This window comes from Camelus bactrianus, chromosome 20 (assembly GCF_048773025.1).
Source record: "Camelus bactrianus isolate YW-2024 breed Bactrian camel chromosome 20, ASM4877302v1, whole genome shotgun sequence".
NCBI lineage: Eukaryota > Metazoa > Chordata > Mammalia > Artiodactyla > Camelidae > Camelus > Camelus bactrianus.
In genome coordinates, this window is record NC_133558.1 from 2,285,150 (window position 1) to 2,301,028 (window position 15,879).

The 15,879-nt window shown below is 45.9% G+C and overlaps 1 protein-coding gene across 8 annotated transcripts in view; it reads left to right on the forward strand.

Annotated features, from left to right (window-relative positions):
* Nucleotides 1-14,598, forward strand: part of PRP4K (pre-mRNA processing factor kinase PRP4K) — a 34,640-nt gene extending 20,042 nt beyond the window's left edge. Inside the window, exons 7-19 of one of the 8 annotated variants that reach the window (XR_012500906.1) lie at nt 704-777; nt 2,130-2,220; nt 2,836-2,983; nt 3,927-4,064; nt 4,672-4,825; nt 7,342-7,456; nt 8,005-8,156; nt 9,423-9,509; nt 10,237-10,973; nt 11,485-11,530; nt 12,046-12,132; nt 12,884-12,928; nt 14,416-14,598. Coding sequence is in view for 2 of the 8 variants with exons in the window: in XM_074348036.1 (XP_074204137.1) it covers nt 704-777; nt 2,130-2,220; nt 2,836-2,983; nt 3,927-4,064; nt 4,672-4,825; nt 7,342-7,456; nt 8,005-8,156; nt 9,423-9,509; nt 10,237-10,440 (1,163 nt within the window). In the remaining 6 variants the exon portion in view is untranslated. Of the gene's footprint in view, nt 1-703; nt 778-2,129; nt 2,221-2,835; nt 2,984-3,926; nt 4,065-4,671; nt 4,826-6,529; nt 6,799-7,341; nt 7,457-8,004; nt 8,157-9,422; nt 9,510-10,236 lie in introns of those variants that run through there. The other 7 variants (XR_012500904.1, XR_012500905.1, XR_012500907.1 and 4 more) reach the window with 7 other exon arrangements.
* The last annotated feature ends 1,281 nt before the right edge of the window (nt 14,599-15,879 follow it).

The window sequence follows — 15,879 nt, forward strand, 5'->3', positions numbered from 1 at the left end:
CCAGAGTCCCCTCTATGGGGGTTATACAGTTTGGCCATCCTGTAGTCAATGTCTGAGTACTTTTTTATCCAGGACCTTGTTAAGAATATTGTCATACTTTTAAATTTTTAGGAAGCTCATAGGAGAGGAGAGAAATGCTATTTCATTGTGATTTTAATTTGTGTTTCATTTACTGTGAGATTGGGCATATGTTCATATGCTTAATGCCATTACGTTCTTTTTTTTTTTTTTTTCTTGTTCTTTTTTTTTTTCTAAAAACGCCTAATTTTTTTTTTGTCCAGTTTTTTAAAGGAGTTATTAGACTTTTTAGGAGAGAAATACAGACAGCTATCTATAGTGGGGATATTAACCTTTTGAAATTTAAGCTGCAATTTAGAAATAAGACTTTTTTAAAGATGAGCTTTCATTTTAATAATTATTACTTAGCTAATAGTATATTAATTTAACTAATGTTAGTGAAAGTATTAGGCTTGTCAACCTTCTGAAATGCATTCTTTTAGTAAAAAGTGATAGCTTTATAGATCTTAAGTGTTATAAAGTGATTTTAAGTTGGGTAGTAATGAAAAACTGATGTGCAGGTGGGGAAAAAAGTTTGAATTGCTGGTAGTGATTTTCCAAAATTACTATTTGTGGTTTAATGTGTCTCTGCATTTTTCAAATATTCATGCTAATTCCTATTAGTTTACCATTATTTCCCATTAAGGTTCATCTCAGAAGAAGCTGTTGGCACCTGATATGTTTACAGAATCCGATGATATGTTTGCTGCATATTTTGATGTAAGTAATTTTAAGTCTTAAAAATACAATTGTCAAATAGAAAAGCATGTGTAACAAATGTGTTTGAGTGGTATATACACACGTAGAGAAGGGTAAAGCAAATTAACGTTAACATTGGGGCAGCCTGGGTGAGGTGTATCTGAAATGTCTTGTACTAGTTTGCAACTTTCCTTTAAGCCTGAAGGTAGGTCAAGTTTTAAAACAAGTGCAGTGGGATAGTCTGAGAACTTCATTAAAGTTAGCACTGAGTGACTTAAGTGTGTAGATGGTTTCTTTTTAGACAGCTGTTTTCTTGGATTTACAGATGTGTGGCAGGGAGAGGCTGGTTGTAGTGAGGTGAGACAAAATGATGCCAGTAATTTCCAGGCCTGTTTGGAACAGAGTCCTCTTCGGGCTCCCCTCGTGTAGGTGATTGGGAACTTGAGGGTTTGGAACCTAGCAGAATTCATTGAAGAGTTGGAAATGTTATAAGGAGTGGGTTAACACATTTTGGTCTTTTGGCTATTTTATCAGTGGTTTTTCTTGAACAACTTAAAACATACTTAAAAGTCTGAGACCATTTCCATCATAAATTGAAGAGAACATGAGAAGTAAGGAGGCTTTGGTAAAGGGAGGTGGGGTGGGGAGGATGGACATGAAGAGGGAAGTTAGAAGTGGAGTGAGATCCTGGAGACACCGGTGAGTGATTTAAGTGACGTGTCCCTAATGTGACACGTTGCAACAAGAACACACGAAAAAGATGAGTTAAGAGAGGATAGAGTGGTTTTGAGCCAGTGAAAGTACCGGCACCCATCACTTGCCTGGACGATGTTGAAGGATTTTCTGGGGGGGGTTGGAGAGGGGTCTGTGACAGAGACTTGAGAAGTCCCAGAGTTCCTGAGTTCCCACGCAGACTTGTCCAGTGCCGCCAGTGACGCTGCACACACAGCCGGGCGGAGTGGCGGAGTGTTGCATGGACGGGGCAGGGAAAGACATGCAGGTTGATAGGGAGTTAGACACCGGTTTTCCTGAGTGCGCCTCTGATGTCTGTCTGTCTCTCTGTCAGTAGCCATAGAAAATCAGGTGTGGTTTTGAGATTTTACTTTCATCTATAATGCCCCAGGCATGTTCCTGGAAGTTTCTGAAGATTATGTGTTAATTTTTTTCCCTGAGCATTACTGTATGCAAGAGACTTTGGTGTCGTGTTTTAGCTGCATCACATTTACATAAGTCATAGTAAGAGTTTATTGAAGTTGGCATAAAATGGTTTTATCAGATCATGGCAGGGTTTGCCCGTGTTTCTTTTGAAGGAAGTGCTTTCACTGTCTGCCTCGTCGACGGCTAAATAGCTCACATTGCCGCCTTCATTTCAGAGTGCGCGTCTTCGGGCTGCTGGCATTGGGAAAGACTTCAAAGAGAACCCCAACCTCAGGGACAACTGGACTGATGCCGAAGGCTATTACCGTAAGTTCACGGCGCACTTCAGGCTCCTCGTAACGTTCTGTAGAATTAACGCTGCTTGATGCCTGCACACTTGGGAGGACTCTGCAAGTAGCATCGCAGTGGCATCACTTGTAAAGTGTGGCACACGTGGCAGCTGTGTGAGCCCGTGCTGTGTTCTGCCGAGCAGCCCAGAAGCATCACAAGTTGAACCAAGGTGAAGACTTGCTGTGCAGCTGAAGGCTGCGCAGAGTTACTTTCAGCCGTGAGATAACCCTTCAGAGGGTAGGGTGTGTCATTTGCTTGTCTTGAACCGAAACCAAGAAAAACGACACACCAGGACCCTGGGTGCCAGCCGTGCGGTTTGTCCTACAGTGCGCGCACAGCTTCCCTGCTCGCTGTTAAGGTCGTCAGCAGTTGCCGGGACAGCGGAAACGCTTGTAACGGTTGGAAATCGGCAACTTTAACCACAGTATGCCGGAGGCACAGGGGAGGCGAGGCCTGGGGTCTCCGGGGTGTCCAGGAAGACACGTTTGACAGCACTGTTTCGCCTGCTTCTTGATTTATCATGCGTATCTCATAGTTTTGCCTGGTGATCTGTTAAGGTCAGAATTCTAATTTTTTAATTTATCTCTTCAGGTGTGAACATAGGTGAAGTCCTGGATAAGCGTTACAACGTGTATGGCTACACCGGCCAGGGTGTGTTCAGTAACGTGGTCCGAGCCAGGGACAACGCCAGAGCCAACCAGGAGGTGGCCGTGAAGATCATCAGAAACAACGAGCTCATGTGAGTCGGGGCCGCGGGACACGGGACACGGGACGCAGCCCTTCCCGCCCGGGCAGGCCAGGCGTCGGGCCCCGTGGCCTGTGTAAGGCAGGCACCGCGCGTGAATGGCTGGGTTTTACCTCACAGCCACGCGATTCGGGTGTGAAGTTCTGGGGCTGCGGGCCAACGGCACGTGGCTCAGCCCAGTGCGTTTCAGCACCCACTCTGTGCACCAAGACCAGCGTAGACATCTGCCTTCTGCCGCTCGTCGTAGGGCTGGCCTCGCCGCGCCTGCCTCCCACTGGGGGCCAGAGGTGAGAGACAGGACCGCGCTGACTAGCCGTCCCCGAGCGTGTGGCGGCTGCGGGAGTTACCTGCAGCTTCCGTCTGTCGCCTTTCCTTCCATCGGCGGGGAGGTACCTGCTGTCTTGTGCGCTCGGCTGTAGTCTGTGCCGCCCACCGAGCGGCAACAGTCAGCTTACTGTTGGTCTGAGAACACTAGAAAAAAGGGCTTAGGTTTACACTAAAGTCCTGGGCTTCCCTCGGCTTAGAGAGTTTTTTTTGTTTGATGGAAATCCCCAGCTTCCACATTACAGACAGTAAATTTAAAATGCAGACAAATTATAGCTAGAATTTCAGAGGATAGTATTTACATGAAGATGTTCTGAGATTAAATGTGCGAGATTGATCTCCCTTCAAGTGTGGTGGCTTTGTTCCTCGGTGTTTCTGTTTTGTTAATTGATTATTCTGGAAATCAGCTATGGAAACAGTATTTGGCTGAGTGTTAATTATTGTGTGAATGATACAGAGACTTCTCAGTCCTCAGCAGATCTGTTATTAGTACTTTAAAAAAACACAAACTAAACTTGTGATACATCAGACTGGAACTAACAAATACTTATTATTTAGTTTTCCTAAACTTTGGATGTATTCTGTCCTGACCTAATTTTCTTTTTCATTTCAGGCAAAAAACGGGTTTAAAAGAATTAGAATTTTTGAAAAAACTTAATGACGCTGATCCTGATGACAAATTTCATTGTTTGCGACTCTTCAGACATTTTTATCACAAACAGCATCTCTGTCTCGTGTTCGAGCCTCTGAGGTACGTGTGAGAACGTGTACGTCACCCAGAGAGCTGGCCGCTTCGCCCCTGCCAGCCTCAGTTCAGGGATGCTGGGATCGATGATCTGTGTCCCTGACTTTTCTCCAGTTAGCTCTAGTTTTTGCTTTTTATTGATGAAGAGCTAACTTCTTGAAAGTCATAATGTGTGAACATGAACTGGCTGTGTTCTGGGTGCCGCACATTTACCTCGAGTGGCCTTCAGCTCGGCAGAGAGAGTCTCTGAAAATTAAACACTTTAAGGAAGGGTTGAGCTGGAATGAAAAGACATGAGCATAGTGGGGTTTGATCTTCAAAAGTATGGCTTCATTTTTCTGCCATCAGCTGTAAGCCCATTCTAAAATCAACAGGGATTTTTACCACTGCATGTCTTCCCTTCTGTTTACTTGGAAAATAGTGTTGTGTACACAGTTTCATGTGCTCGCCTTTCAGTGTAGAATCTAATTTATCAAAAGTTTGGGCAGCGGGTGGGGGGGTGGGTTCTTGAACCAAGTATTTTCATTGTAGTTCGTGTTTTGAACTTGATTTTATTTTATTTCCATTTTGCATTTTAACCCCTAATTTTGGTTTTTCTTTTCTTTCTTAAAAGTATGAATTTACGAGAGGTGTTAAAAAAGTATGGTAAGGATGTTGGCCTTCATATTAAGGCTGTAAGATCCTATAGTCAGCAGTTGTTCTTGGCACTGAAACTCCTTAAAAGATGCAATATCCTCCATGCAGATATCAAGCCAGACAACATCCTGGTAAGTCAGAGATCAGCGGCCCTGCCCCTCTGGGTGGCCTCTCACCTGGTGTGGTTACCGCTGTGTTGTGCTAGAGGTCGCGTCTTAGGAGAATAATTCAGCATATGAGTTACCCGTTACTATGCTTGACCAGCTTTTGCTTCTTTTGGAAAGTGGGCCGTGAAATGCTCTAGTGAAGTGTAAGGAGAGCGGGAGGAAGCAGCGCACTGTCTGCGTTTTCCCTCCTGACGGCGGGTTTAGTGCACGCAGATCCCGGGGCGCCGCTGCGCAGTGACGGTGGCGTCCTCTGGTGTCTGGGAAGGTGCTGCGATGTTACTGTCTTGAGATGCGTATTCACAGTCCTGGACAGCGTGAGGGACACTTAAGGGCGTTGCCCGCTCGGGACGCGCGGAGTTGCGTTCCGGGTGTCCGGGGGGTCCCTTGCCCTCTGTTCCTTGTGCTGTGGAAGCTGCGGCTGCCGGGGCCGCGCCCAGGAGAGCTCGCTGTCCTAGCTGGCCCAGCCGCTGGGCGGGAGGCACAGGCCTCGCTGTGTGTTTGAAACTTGGAAGTAGACCTCGTCACCGCGGAGGGGTGGCGCGTGCGCAGCCCTTCCCTCCCTGGCCCTTTCTTCGTGTCTGTTGTCGGTGCGTCCCGGCGGGGCCGTGCTCACGGCTTGCGGGGTGCGTAGCTCGTCCGTCAGTAGTTAGCATGTGCCACACGTTAAAATAAGATACCCCGTTAAGGTTTGTTCAGGACTCCGAGGCAGTAGCTTGGCACTTGATTCAGAGTTCTCTTTTTCCTTTCTTTTTTTTAATATCTTAAAAATACCCCCTCGCAGATGAGCACGTTGACGCTGTGTTGTGCCGGGTCTGAGCGGGCGACCTACCGCATTTCCGATCTGACTCGGGTGAGGGGGGGCTGGGTGACGGCAGGGAGGTGGCAGGCTCGGTGTGGACGGCTTGCAGACCTGCCTAGTCAGCTTCATGGGTGACTTTGACCTCTTTCTCTTTTTTACATTGCAAAGTACACCATCCCTGTCACGGAGTGTGTGAACTGTGTACAAGTGAAAGGTAATTACTCAGGGAACGTCTGTGTGACCACCGTGGAGGTCAGATAAGACATGGGTGAGGATTTTAGGAGCTCTTGTTTTTACAACTTTGTTTTTCTTCAAGTTTTGCTAAACTAGTGTAGGTTTTCACATGGATTCAGACAGCTTTCCCTTCTTCCTGAGAAAGGAAAAAGTAGACGTCAGAGACCATGTGGGGCTGTTTGTCCATGAAAATGCAAAGCGCTCCGCCCAGGTTGCAGCTGTCAGTGTCCTCCGGGGCCAGCAGAGGGGAGAGCAGATGTGGGCCCTGCTGTTGAGGGCGTTTGTCAGTCTGAGCTCCGTGGAGAGATGATGATTTTAAAGCAGCCCTGGGGTTTTCTCTGGGTTTTCACGCTGCATCCTGAAGTCACTGAATGCAGTTTACGTTTAAAAGCACTTTTCCATTTGAAGATTCCTATATCCCTGATCCCCCAGAGGACCAAGAGAGCGGTGACTGAAGTGGCAGCTGTAATCCTGTCTGTTGTCACCGTCCTCTGGACGTCAGCTGCAGCGGGTGGTCTGTACCGCGCCTGGAGAGACTGCCTGGGGCCTTGGATTTACAGTGCTGTGTCTCTGGGGCGGGAAAAGCAGGCCTCGTTCAAGTCCCAACTCGGAATCTGTGTGTGTCTCTTTTGAAGGGGGGAAGGGACTCTGCACTGTGAATTGCCTTCACTTGCTAATCCCGAGCCTGCCTGTGACTCTGACTCATGAGTGGCGCAGCCATGGGAGCAGCTCCAGGCCTTGTCGGCAGGTGTCACTGTCCCTGTGTGTGTGGAGTGTTTCCGAGGGAAGAGGAGCAAGTGGCTGATACAGTGTTCGTGTTCCATCAGTTTTGCCAAACATACTTAACGTTTCCTGACTAATACCTTCTTCATGTTTAAGGGATTTTATATTTTTTATACTCGAAGTGAGTAAATTTGGGATGGCCCAGCAGCTACGGATGGAGAATGTTTTTACGCTGTTTTGTCTATAAATTTAATCTGACTCCTCCTGCTTTCTTTGCCATCATAATTTTCCGGCAAACGAAAGTTAACTTAAGTCAGTTGTAGGTTAATCTAATGAATGTCTTCATGTTCCCTGTAAGTAGTAAGTTGACTTTATGCAGGTTTTCTGGGGATTTTTAGAAGTTACTTCAGTGCTTTCTCTTAACTACTCCTTTCTTTTCTAAATAGTATTGGTTAAAATTAAGTTTACTTGGTATTACCCCTATTTTCTCACTGAAGAGGTTCTCTTACTAATTATAATCAAATATTTGATAGCTCATAATTATTCATAATTAGGAAATTAAGTTATAACATAATTTAGGGCTAAGTTAAAAATAATTAAGGAGTCAGTGAGTGACTTTGTCCTCAATATTAGAAATAACTTCTCAAAGCCAATTATTTTTATCTGATTATTTGTCTTAATTATTCCTGGCATGAGTTCAACTTCATGATAAAATATTTTGCAGGTTAATGAATCAAAAACCATTTTAAAGCTCTGTGATTTTGGGTCGGCTTCACACGTGGCAGACAACGACACGACGCCCTACCTTGTCAGTAGATTTTACCGCGCTCCTGAGATCAGTAAGTGTCCTCGGGTGCTCTCTGGCCCGGGCCGTCCTGTGCGGTGGAGGCCGCGCGGTTGAGGCTGAGCACGGTTTTCCGTCACGCTTCAGCCGCTGCACGAGCCATTCGTCCCCAGGTGGAATGACGTAGAGTGACAGGAGGCTTGGCCGTGTCTGGCAAGAGTAGCAAGCAGTTGTGGACAGTCCTCCCCTTGAGAAGACTGCTCTTGGTTACGCAAGGTCTGATCGTCACATGTATGAATTGCGTGGGACCTTTGTCTTTTCTTCCTGTTGCCTTGGCCGAGGCTGGTTGGCACGTCTGCCAAAGATGAAATGAAGAGAGAAATGCGTTTCCTTCTGCCCTTCAGTGCCTTCCCCACTCCCTCATGTTTTAAGGTTTTAAGTGTGAGTCTGTATTAAGAATTAATAGGAAAGAACGTGAAACTAATGCCAAAGTGGTGTTAAAATTGTGGATCTAGAGTCCAGGCTAAGTCAGTCCCCTGTTAACGGAGATGAACAGCAGCTCATTGGTTTCCTCCACGTGTGCTGACGTCTGGTTTGCTTCAGTTATAGGCAAAAGCTATGACTACGGCATAGACATGTGGTCTGTAGGCTGCACCTTGTATGAGCTCTACACTGGAAAGATTTTATTTCCTGGCAAAACCAATAACCACATGTTGAAGCTCGCCATGGATCTCAAAGGAAAGATGCCAAATAAGGTAGGGTGTTCGTGCGAGCCTGCTCTCCTCGGGGCCTTGACGGTGCCTTCCTGTAGACACGTGCTCCTCCCCAGAGAGTGGCTCTGAGACAGTTTCAGAGGCAGGCACCTGGCGACTGTGACTCCTTAGCTCTTCCTCATTTCTGGTGTGTAAATTAGTGCTTCTGAACAGCCAGGCGCTCTTGAGAGAGAAGACGAGAACTGCCTTCTCCTTTTCTCGTCTGCAGTCTGTCTGTGTGCTTTTCTTGGCCCTCCTGAATCCTAAGCAGGAGGGCAGGGGCCTGCTGTTGGGCAGAACTGGAGTTGAGGAGGACAGCTGACGCAGGCACCTGGCCGCGTAGATGGGGCTGTTTTCACCTCCCCCTCCTTGTGCCTGGCCGTCACACCGCGGGGGCCCTGGGAGCACGGCCACACTGCCACAGCTGGGCGGCAGCAGGTGCAGGCCAGGTGGACAGACAGGTCAGGACGGCCTCGGTCATCAGGATGAGTGGGGGGAGGGGATCAGAAGGGGCACTTGATGGCGGTCAGTTGGAAGTTATTTGGGGAAGGAAGAGGGTTTGGAGGAAACTCACAGGAAATGACATCTTTTTAACCTAAAACCCTTGATGCTTGAGCTATAATATCAGTTTCTGTTTGATTAACACAAATTAAGAACTTTATAGACATTTTATAAAAATGTCTGCAGGCTGTATTATGGCCTTTTATGATTTCAGCTTTTTTGCTGAATTTGAGAGATTTATAGATTTTTCTCCCTATAGGTCAGAGGCCATTGTGTTTTTTAGTTATGTCCAAATTCTGTTTTGTTGGACTTTAGACTAAGTTACACAGAAATTAGCTGTCTTGACATTTGCTTTAATGAGGTCTGACCTGTGTCATTTTAGGGCTGTTAGAACATAATTTTAAAAACGTCGTTAGGTTTCTTAACTGCCGGAAGAAAAGGCCCCAGTTGTCTAGTACGTTTCCTCTCTCCAAACAAATGATTTTTAAGTTTTTATTTAATCCTCAGTTTCAAATAGTGAAAGCCTGGCTCGTGTTGTAACTGGCCTGGCTCGCTGCCTGGGGAAGCACAATGGCACCTCAGTAGGTGGTTTCAGGTGCGACATTTGCCAAAGATGTTACTTTCTGGAAAGCAAGGAATCGGATCATTTTCAAATAATGAAACAAACCCAGAGAGAGAATGTTTGTGTGACTTGTTACATGTTAGCTGGTCAGTAGACCAGACTTTTCTAAGAGCTCAGAGCCCATGTTGGTTTTGCTTTATTGCCAGATGATTCGGAAAGGCGTGTTCAAAGACCAGCATTTTGATCAGAACCTCAACTTCATGTACATAGAAGTGGATAAAGTGACAGAGAGGGTGAGTCTCCTGTAGGTGTGGTTCATTAACTGGCCATCTGTTAACGGAGTGAGTGCGGGGGGCGGGGGTGGGTGCTGTTCTAGCAGATTTGAATATTTTAAAACACTAAAAATAATTCCGTCTTGCTGTTGACCAGTTCCTGAACAAACATCAGATTATGGAAAAGATGAAGAGATTTTAAAATGTTTTCCTAGTAGAATGAGTTTATTTTTACCACATTTAGGCCCTTTTCTCTCCCCTTGGATCGCTTTCTCGGTCTGGCCTCCTGTCCAGCTTGCGTGCTACTGCCAGAGTGGTCTTTTTGAAAACAAATCTGATCATATCACTCTGCCAGCCTAGAAGTCCTTCAAGGGCTCCCTATTACTTATAAAATAACGTGTTTCACTCAGAAAGACTCCGTCCTCAGCAGTAACCCCGCTCCTGGCGTGGGCCCAGGTTGGCTGCTGTGCGGCCCCCAGGCCTCCGTGCACGCACCGCCCCGACGTCGTTGTCTCTTGTTCTCCCTCCTGATTCACAGCACCTCGTGGTACAGACTCGGGTGCCTGCCTGCCTGTCACCTCAGAGCAGGGAAAGTGCGGTTCAGACACAAGTGCTGACCGTTCATGACTTTTCATTACATAACGTTCTTTTGAATTCTTATAGAATTCCTTTCTCTGGTCATTTTGATCTTAAGTTACGTATGTTTAGTGACTTATTTAGAGACACACATTTAAAAAATTATTTTTAGGAGAAAGTTACTGTCATGAGCACCATTAATCCAACCAAGGACCTGTTGGCCGACCTGATTGGGTGCCAGCGACTTCCAGAAGACCAGCGTAAAAAAGTCCACCAGCTGAAGGACTTGCTGGACCAGATCCTAATGTTGGACCCAGCTAAACGGATCAGCATCAACCAGGCCCTGCAGCACGCCTTCATCCAGGAGAAGATTTAAACGAGACGAAGACGCTCCCAGGGTTTGCATAATTAAATACAAAGACTGAAGAAATTTCACAGCAGTCTATTAATGTATATAAACTTATAAATATTTCTCCAGCAAATTTGAGGAAGCATGATATATTTGAATTAACACCAAGGGTGATATTTCTTTTAGAAATGTTAGTTTACTTGTTTTGTGTCTTACGTGAAGTTTCACTGTAGAACTGTTTTAATTGCCAAGACTGCACAGAATCACAGTGCTAATGTAAGTGGTTGCAGCTCACAGGAAAGACAGAGCATCTGTTACAAAATGAGTAGTAATGCTGGGTGGTTGATCTATTTAGCAGAGTTGGCTTCATTGTGGTGTTGAGGTGGGATGGCCAGCATAAATGCTGTTTATATTCACGTTTCCCTAGGTGTGTGCGCAGGCCACAGCAGCATGCCCTGGGTGTGGTCAGTGCCGCAAGGGGTCTGTTCCTTCTTGAGCCTGCCTGCAGGGATGGTCTCCTCTTTTAAAGCAGGTTGTGTACAACATTCAGTACACTGAAGGTAAGCTAAACCATCAACATCACTGGTGTTTTAAGATGTTATTTTATTGGAACAATTGACAAATGAGGGATATTAGCTTTGTGGCAGAATTCCCTGCATGTGTGATAACTGATCTTGTTTTATTTTTGGCATTGCAACTGTGGCATAGTTACAATTTCTGTTCTGTTCATCACATTTAAAATTGGAAGAGTATGCGCTTGATGGATAGAGCGCCTTCAGTGTACTGTTTCTTATTAACTTTAATTTTTTTAAATCAACTTGCTATAGACTTTATATACATTTTGTTAAATACAGTTCCTAGTGACATAGAAACAAGGCGTAGTTTTCATTTACTAATAACAAATGTTGAGGCCCGATTCTGGAAGTCCTCATGTTTAAAATTTAGCTAGACAACATAATGAAATTTTTAACTATTTGTATGTCATTTTGAAAGTGTACTGCTTTATGGTAAAAGTGTTTTTCATTTGTTCATTGTTTTCATTATTTGTGATCATGTTGTCTTTCAATACAGGCATAACCCTCCCACTCTTGAACAAAGCAGCTGCTTTTTAAAAGCGGTAATTGCTTCTTTACCTTTTATTTCTTTTGTAAATGAAGCTTTTCTTTAAGAATGTGACTTTAAAGTGTTGTCTATTGCATAAAACAGTTGACACTCACTTATTGTAAAGTGAAGATTGTTCTACTGCATGTGAAGTGGACCATGCAGATTTCTGTATGTTCTCAGTATGCATCACTAGATAATAAAGTCTTTTGTGAACAAGGCATTTGTAGCCATTTTTAAAAGTTTTTGTCTTCAGTGCTGGTAAGTCAGGTAAACCGTATATAGTTAAGAGCAACCTTGTGTTTTTTCCTTTAAGTCTTAACTGAAAGAATTATTTGTTAAAGATGTGAACCTAGCCACAAGTTTATCATTTTATTAATAATTAGGATCCTAATCATTTCACCAAAAAATTCTACCAGTATTGTCAGCTTTCAGTGTAGTGAGGTAATTCCTATAGGTTACGGGGTGTAATTCAGGATTTAACTAATGTTTCTGCTATTTTCTCACTTTTCCTTCTGATGGTGCGGAAAGAGAAAAAGGAAAACGGGGCACAGGCCACTCACCGCCTTCTCCAAGGGGTCTGATTTGCTGAGACACCAGCTTCACCTTCTTAACAAGGTTATTTCTGACAGCATGTGTAGATAAACATTTAGCAACAATTTAAAACAAAATCATGTAAATCAGTTTGGTTTTGCAACACAAAGGAATTTGTATTTTTAACATGGTTGAAGAGAATTTTTCAGAAATGTATGTAATCTTTTCTGTTTGGGTGGTAAAATTTATGCTTGTCTCCCTGAGGAATGTGGAAAAATAATCAGATTTTAGGGGTTTAAGTAGTATTTAAAAATTGTAAATGGGATTTTTTTATTCACCCAGGCTCCTAATTACAACACACATGCACATTTTGGTGCATCCAAGAATGGAAAAATCAGAATAGCAGCATTCTCCTGGTGGGTTTTGCTCCATGTGAAGGTGATAGATGCCATAATCATGATAGCCAGCTCTGACTCCACCCCGACTCCTTGTGGCTTAGACTTAAAGTCACCTAGATGCAAGGTGGTGTTGGCCTCCAGGCGTGAAGCCTTTAAACAAGGCATCACGCATGCAGCCCTCGTGCCGTAAGGACGCAGCAGCGACGTCCCACCGTTACTTACTCTGGTGACGATACGCTGCCTGGTCAGGTCTTCTGTAGTTTTTTCACTCAGAATAGTTACCGTTTGATGTTTCTGGTGATTTTCATGGTTCCATTTTTATACGTAAATGTTTAAGTAAGTTAACTTCCACTAGAAACCGTTCATCTTATGCCTTCAAAACTGTTACATGTTCTTTAAAAAACAAAGTTGCTTGTTACTTGTTCTTTGTGTTTTAGGTGCAGCTCAGTGGAAGATGATGACACCAGAAGACATGAGCTAAGGTTTCTGTTCTGTAAAAGATTAAAAAAAAAAAAAAAAAGAGAGAATCCTCCACTTAATTCTGTCTGGTTCTTTAGTTGGCAGCGTTACGATTTGGGTTGCTTTGCCGTCTGGGACTCAGACCCGCAGAGCAGCCGTGCTGTGCCCGCTGTGAGGTGCTTCCTGCCTCCCTGCCCCGGCCCTAGAACCAGACCTGGGGTCAGATGCAGCAGCGTAAGGGGCATGGGTGGCGAGGTTCCACTTAGACGAGGTTGTCAGCTGGGCTCCCAGGGTGGTTAGAAGACCCCGCCCGTGGGGGAGCAGTCTCCCAGGTAGCTGGCGGCCCCCTTGGCTGGTGCCCAGGGAGAGACTGCACGCCGGGAGCTCTGCCCGGCCCCTGTGGCGCTCTCCGTGTCTGCGCCCATCCAGGGCTCCTCCACGGGCTCGGAACAGGCCCGATATGCAGAGCCACTGCCCCTTTTCTTTCTCGAGGGAAATGAGGTGACAGTCCGTAGATCTTTGATGTTCCCGAATTCGGCATTCCTCTGCTTATCTATTTGAAAGGAGCCCCAAGAACGGTCTTTGTCCTGCACACAGCCTCGTGTCCTAATCTGCGGCGTTGCCGCAGCTGGAGCCCGGGGCTCTGCGGGGCCGAGGCCGGTGGTGAGCTGTCCTGGGCCGCCTGCGCTCCTGGGCAGTCGCTGTGTGGTCTTCAGATAGGGTTCTCTTGTGAAGTTTTTGCTTTATTATACTTGATGGCAGAAACGATGGTTATCAGAAATTAGGCTAGAATTTCAAGCTTTTCTAGGGAGGGAGCGTCTTGTCATTAATATTAAGACCCTCCTGGCATTTGTAGTCACCCTGAAGTCCTTGTTAACAGTGCCTGTATCCTCGTTCCCCAGCGCCTGGTTCATTCCAGTCTACTTCTTTTTCTCAGAATAATTGTGTTTGAAAAAAATTTTTTTTGCCATTATAATTACTACTTTCTTTTCCTAATAACTAAAACACTCAGGACATTTTTACAGTACGAAAAAATTGTATAACTTGCGGGGTGTGGTAGAGGCAGTGACAGGGGACGTTCTCAGACGCTTCCTCATCTGCACTTTATCATCACTTCGGAGCAGAACTCCGGCTGGCGAGGTAGAAGGGAAATCTGAAAGTGAAACAGGAGTCGCCTGTCTTCAGATTTAGGCCAAGCGGTTAAGGAATCCCCCTTTTAAACACTGAGACAGGAAGGAAGCCCCAGGTGTTCACGTACGCGGTGCTTTCTGTTACGATGTCATTAGACATCGGGCTTCACACAGTGCTCTTCATAGTGTCCTAGCTCAAGCGTATATTCCATGTGAATTTTACCATTTTCCAAGATGAAGTGTCCTTATAGAAATGTTCACTACGAATCTGTGTTTTTTACATGGCAATTAATGTGCACCAAGTTGAGTTTTGAAAATGTTTTCCAGTTATTTTTACGTCATCATGGCATCTGTGATTTTTCTTCTCCTTCTACGTGTAGGGTAAGGGCCTGTCCTCCTGAAGAGCCTTTCCATTTAGTGATCAAGATGTGGAAGCTGATCTCTCAAAATAGCGCGTGCCCGAGTTGCTCCCGGTGACACTTGAATTGCAGCTGGGATTTCAGCAGCAACGTTCCCAAGTTGACTTACTAGGAAAACTTAATAAAATATGCCTCTTGTTACCATACTGCCTCCTGATTGTTTCATTGCTTAAGCTTGGCATTTTACATTTAGTTTAAAGTTAAAAACACCATGTCTTACCTGATGTCTCTCTCACCAATCTTCGCAGAGGTGCTTTGAAAGGCATTTTGTGCCCAGAGATGACTGGGAAATGCCAGGTCCGAGTTCTCAGAAGACACGGGCTGTGTGAGCCTCGCGGGTGGGGAGGGGAGGATGTGCCGGAGGCTGGCCGCCCGCCTGCCGGCATCTGCCTGCCGGAACCTGCAGCCTGGGAGCCGCCGAGTGAGCGTAGGTGTCCTCGCCAGCGGCCAGACTCACCGAGCGACCCAGCGCAGGGCACACGGCAGAGTGTGCTGTGTTCGCGTTCCTGGGACATGTATTTGACTTCACTTTCCTAGTGATAAACACAGGAAGTAATGAGAGAATCCCTGTTTCTGTACAGACTTGAAGAAACGGGTTCACTGCAGATGGGGAAGCCCGACGAATGCTGGACTCATCCTCCGGCCACCCGTCATTTTCTCCTGAAGAAATGTCTCCAGCTTTAAAAAAAAAAAAAAGTGATTAAAATACATGGTAAAGACAGGTTGTGGGAACCTTGCGCACGTGCAGCGCGGGACCGCAGGCCGGAGGGCCGGGGCAGCCGTGGAGCGGGCGCGGAGGGGCGGGGGCTCCGGGCAGCCTTCTCGTAAACGCGCAGTCGTAGTTAGGCCTGAAGACTAAGAGCTACATCCTGTCACCTGAAGCTCACCTAACGTGACAGCAGGTCACGGGGGAAGTAGCGTGTAGGGTGTACTGGGTTGGTACAAACTTCTAAGAGGCCTCTCCCGTGTGCTTCCTGACGTGGCAGAACCTGCCTGTGTTAAGATCCCAGACGAGCCGAGAAAGGGCATCAGTGCTGGGGAGCTAAGCGTGGGGACCGGGAGCGGCCGAGAAGCCCAGCTTAACTAAAATCCCCTGAACGGAAGTACTTTATATGTGCTGCTGCAAATTTTGCCAAATGTTTCTTCAAAACTAGTGGTAGAAGTTGGCTTCCAACAGGTCCGGCAAATAGCAAAATCAGCATTTGTAACTATATGCCCACCCCGCCCGCCCCTGTGGTGCATTCTCCCCGGTCTGCATCCACTGCCTGGCTGCCCCCAAGTTGTGCGAGGGGCTCTTGGTGTTTCCTACATACTCCCCACTTCCAGCCTCAATTTAGGGACTCGGTTTACAAAGAATCGCAACAAGTGTATTTTTACCAAGTGATCGTGTGTTAAAATTATTAGTCCCTCGAGGGATATAAAGGA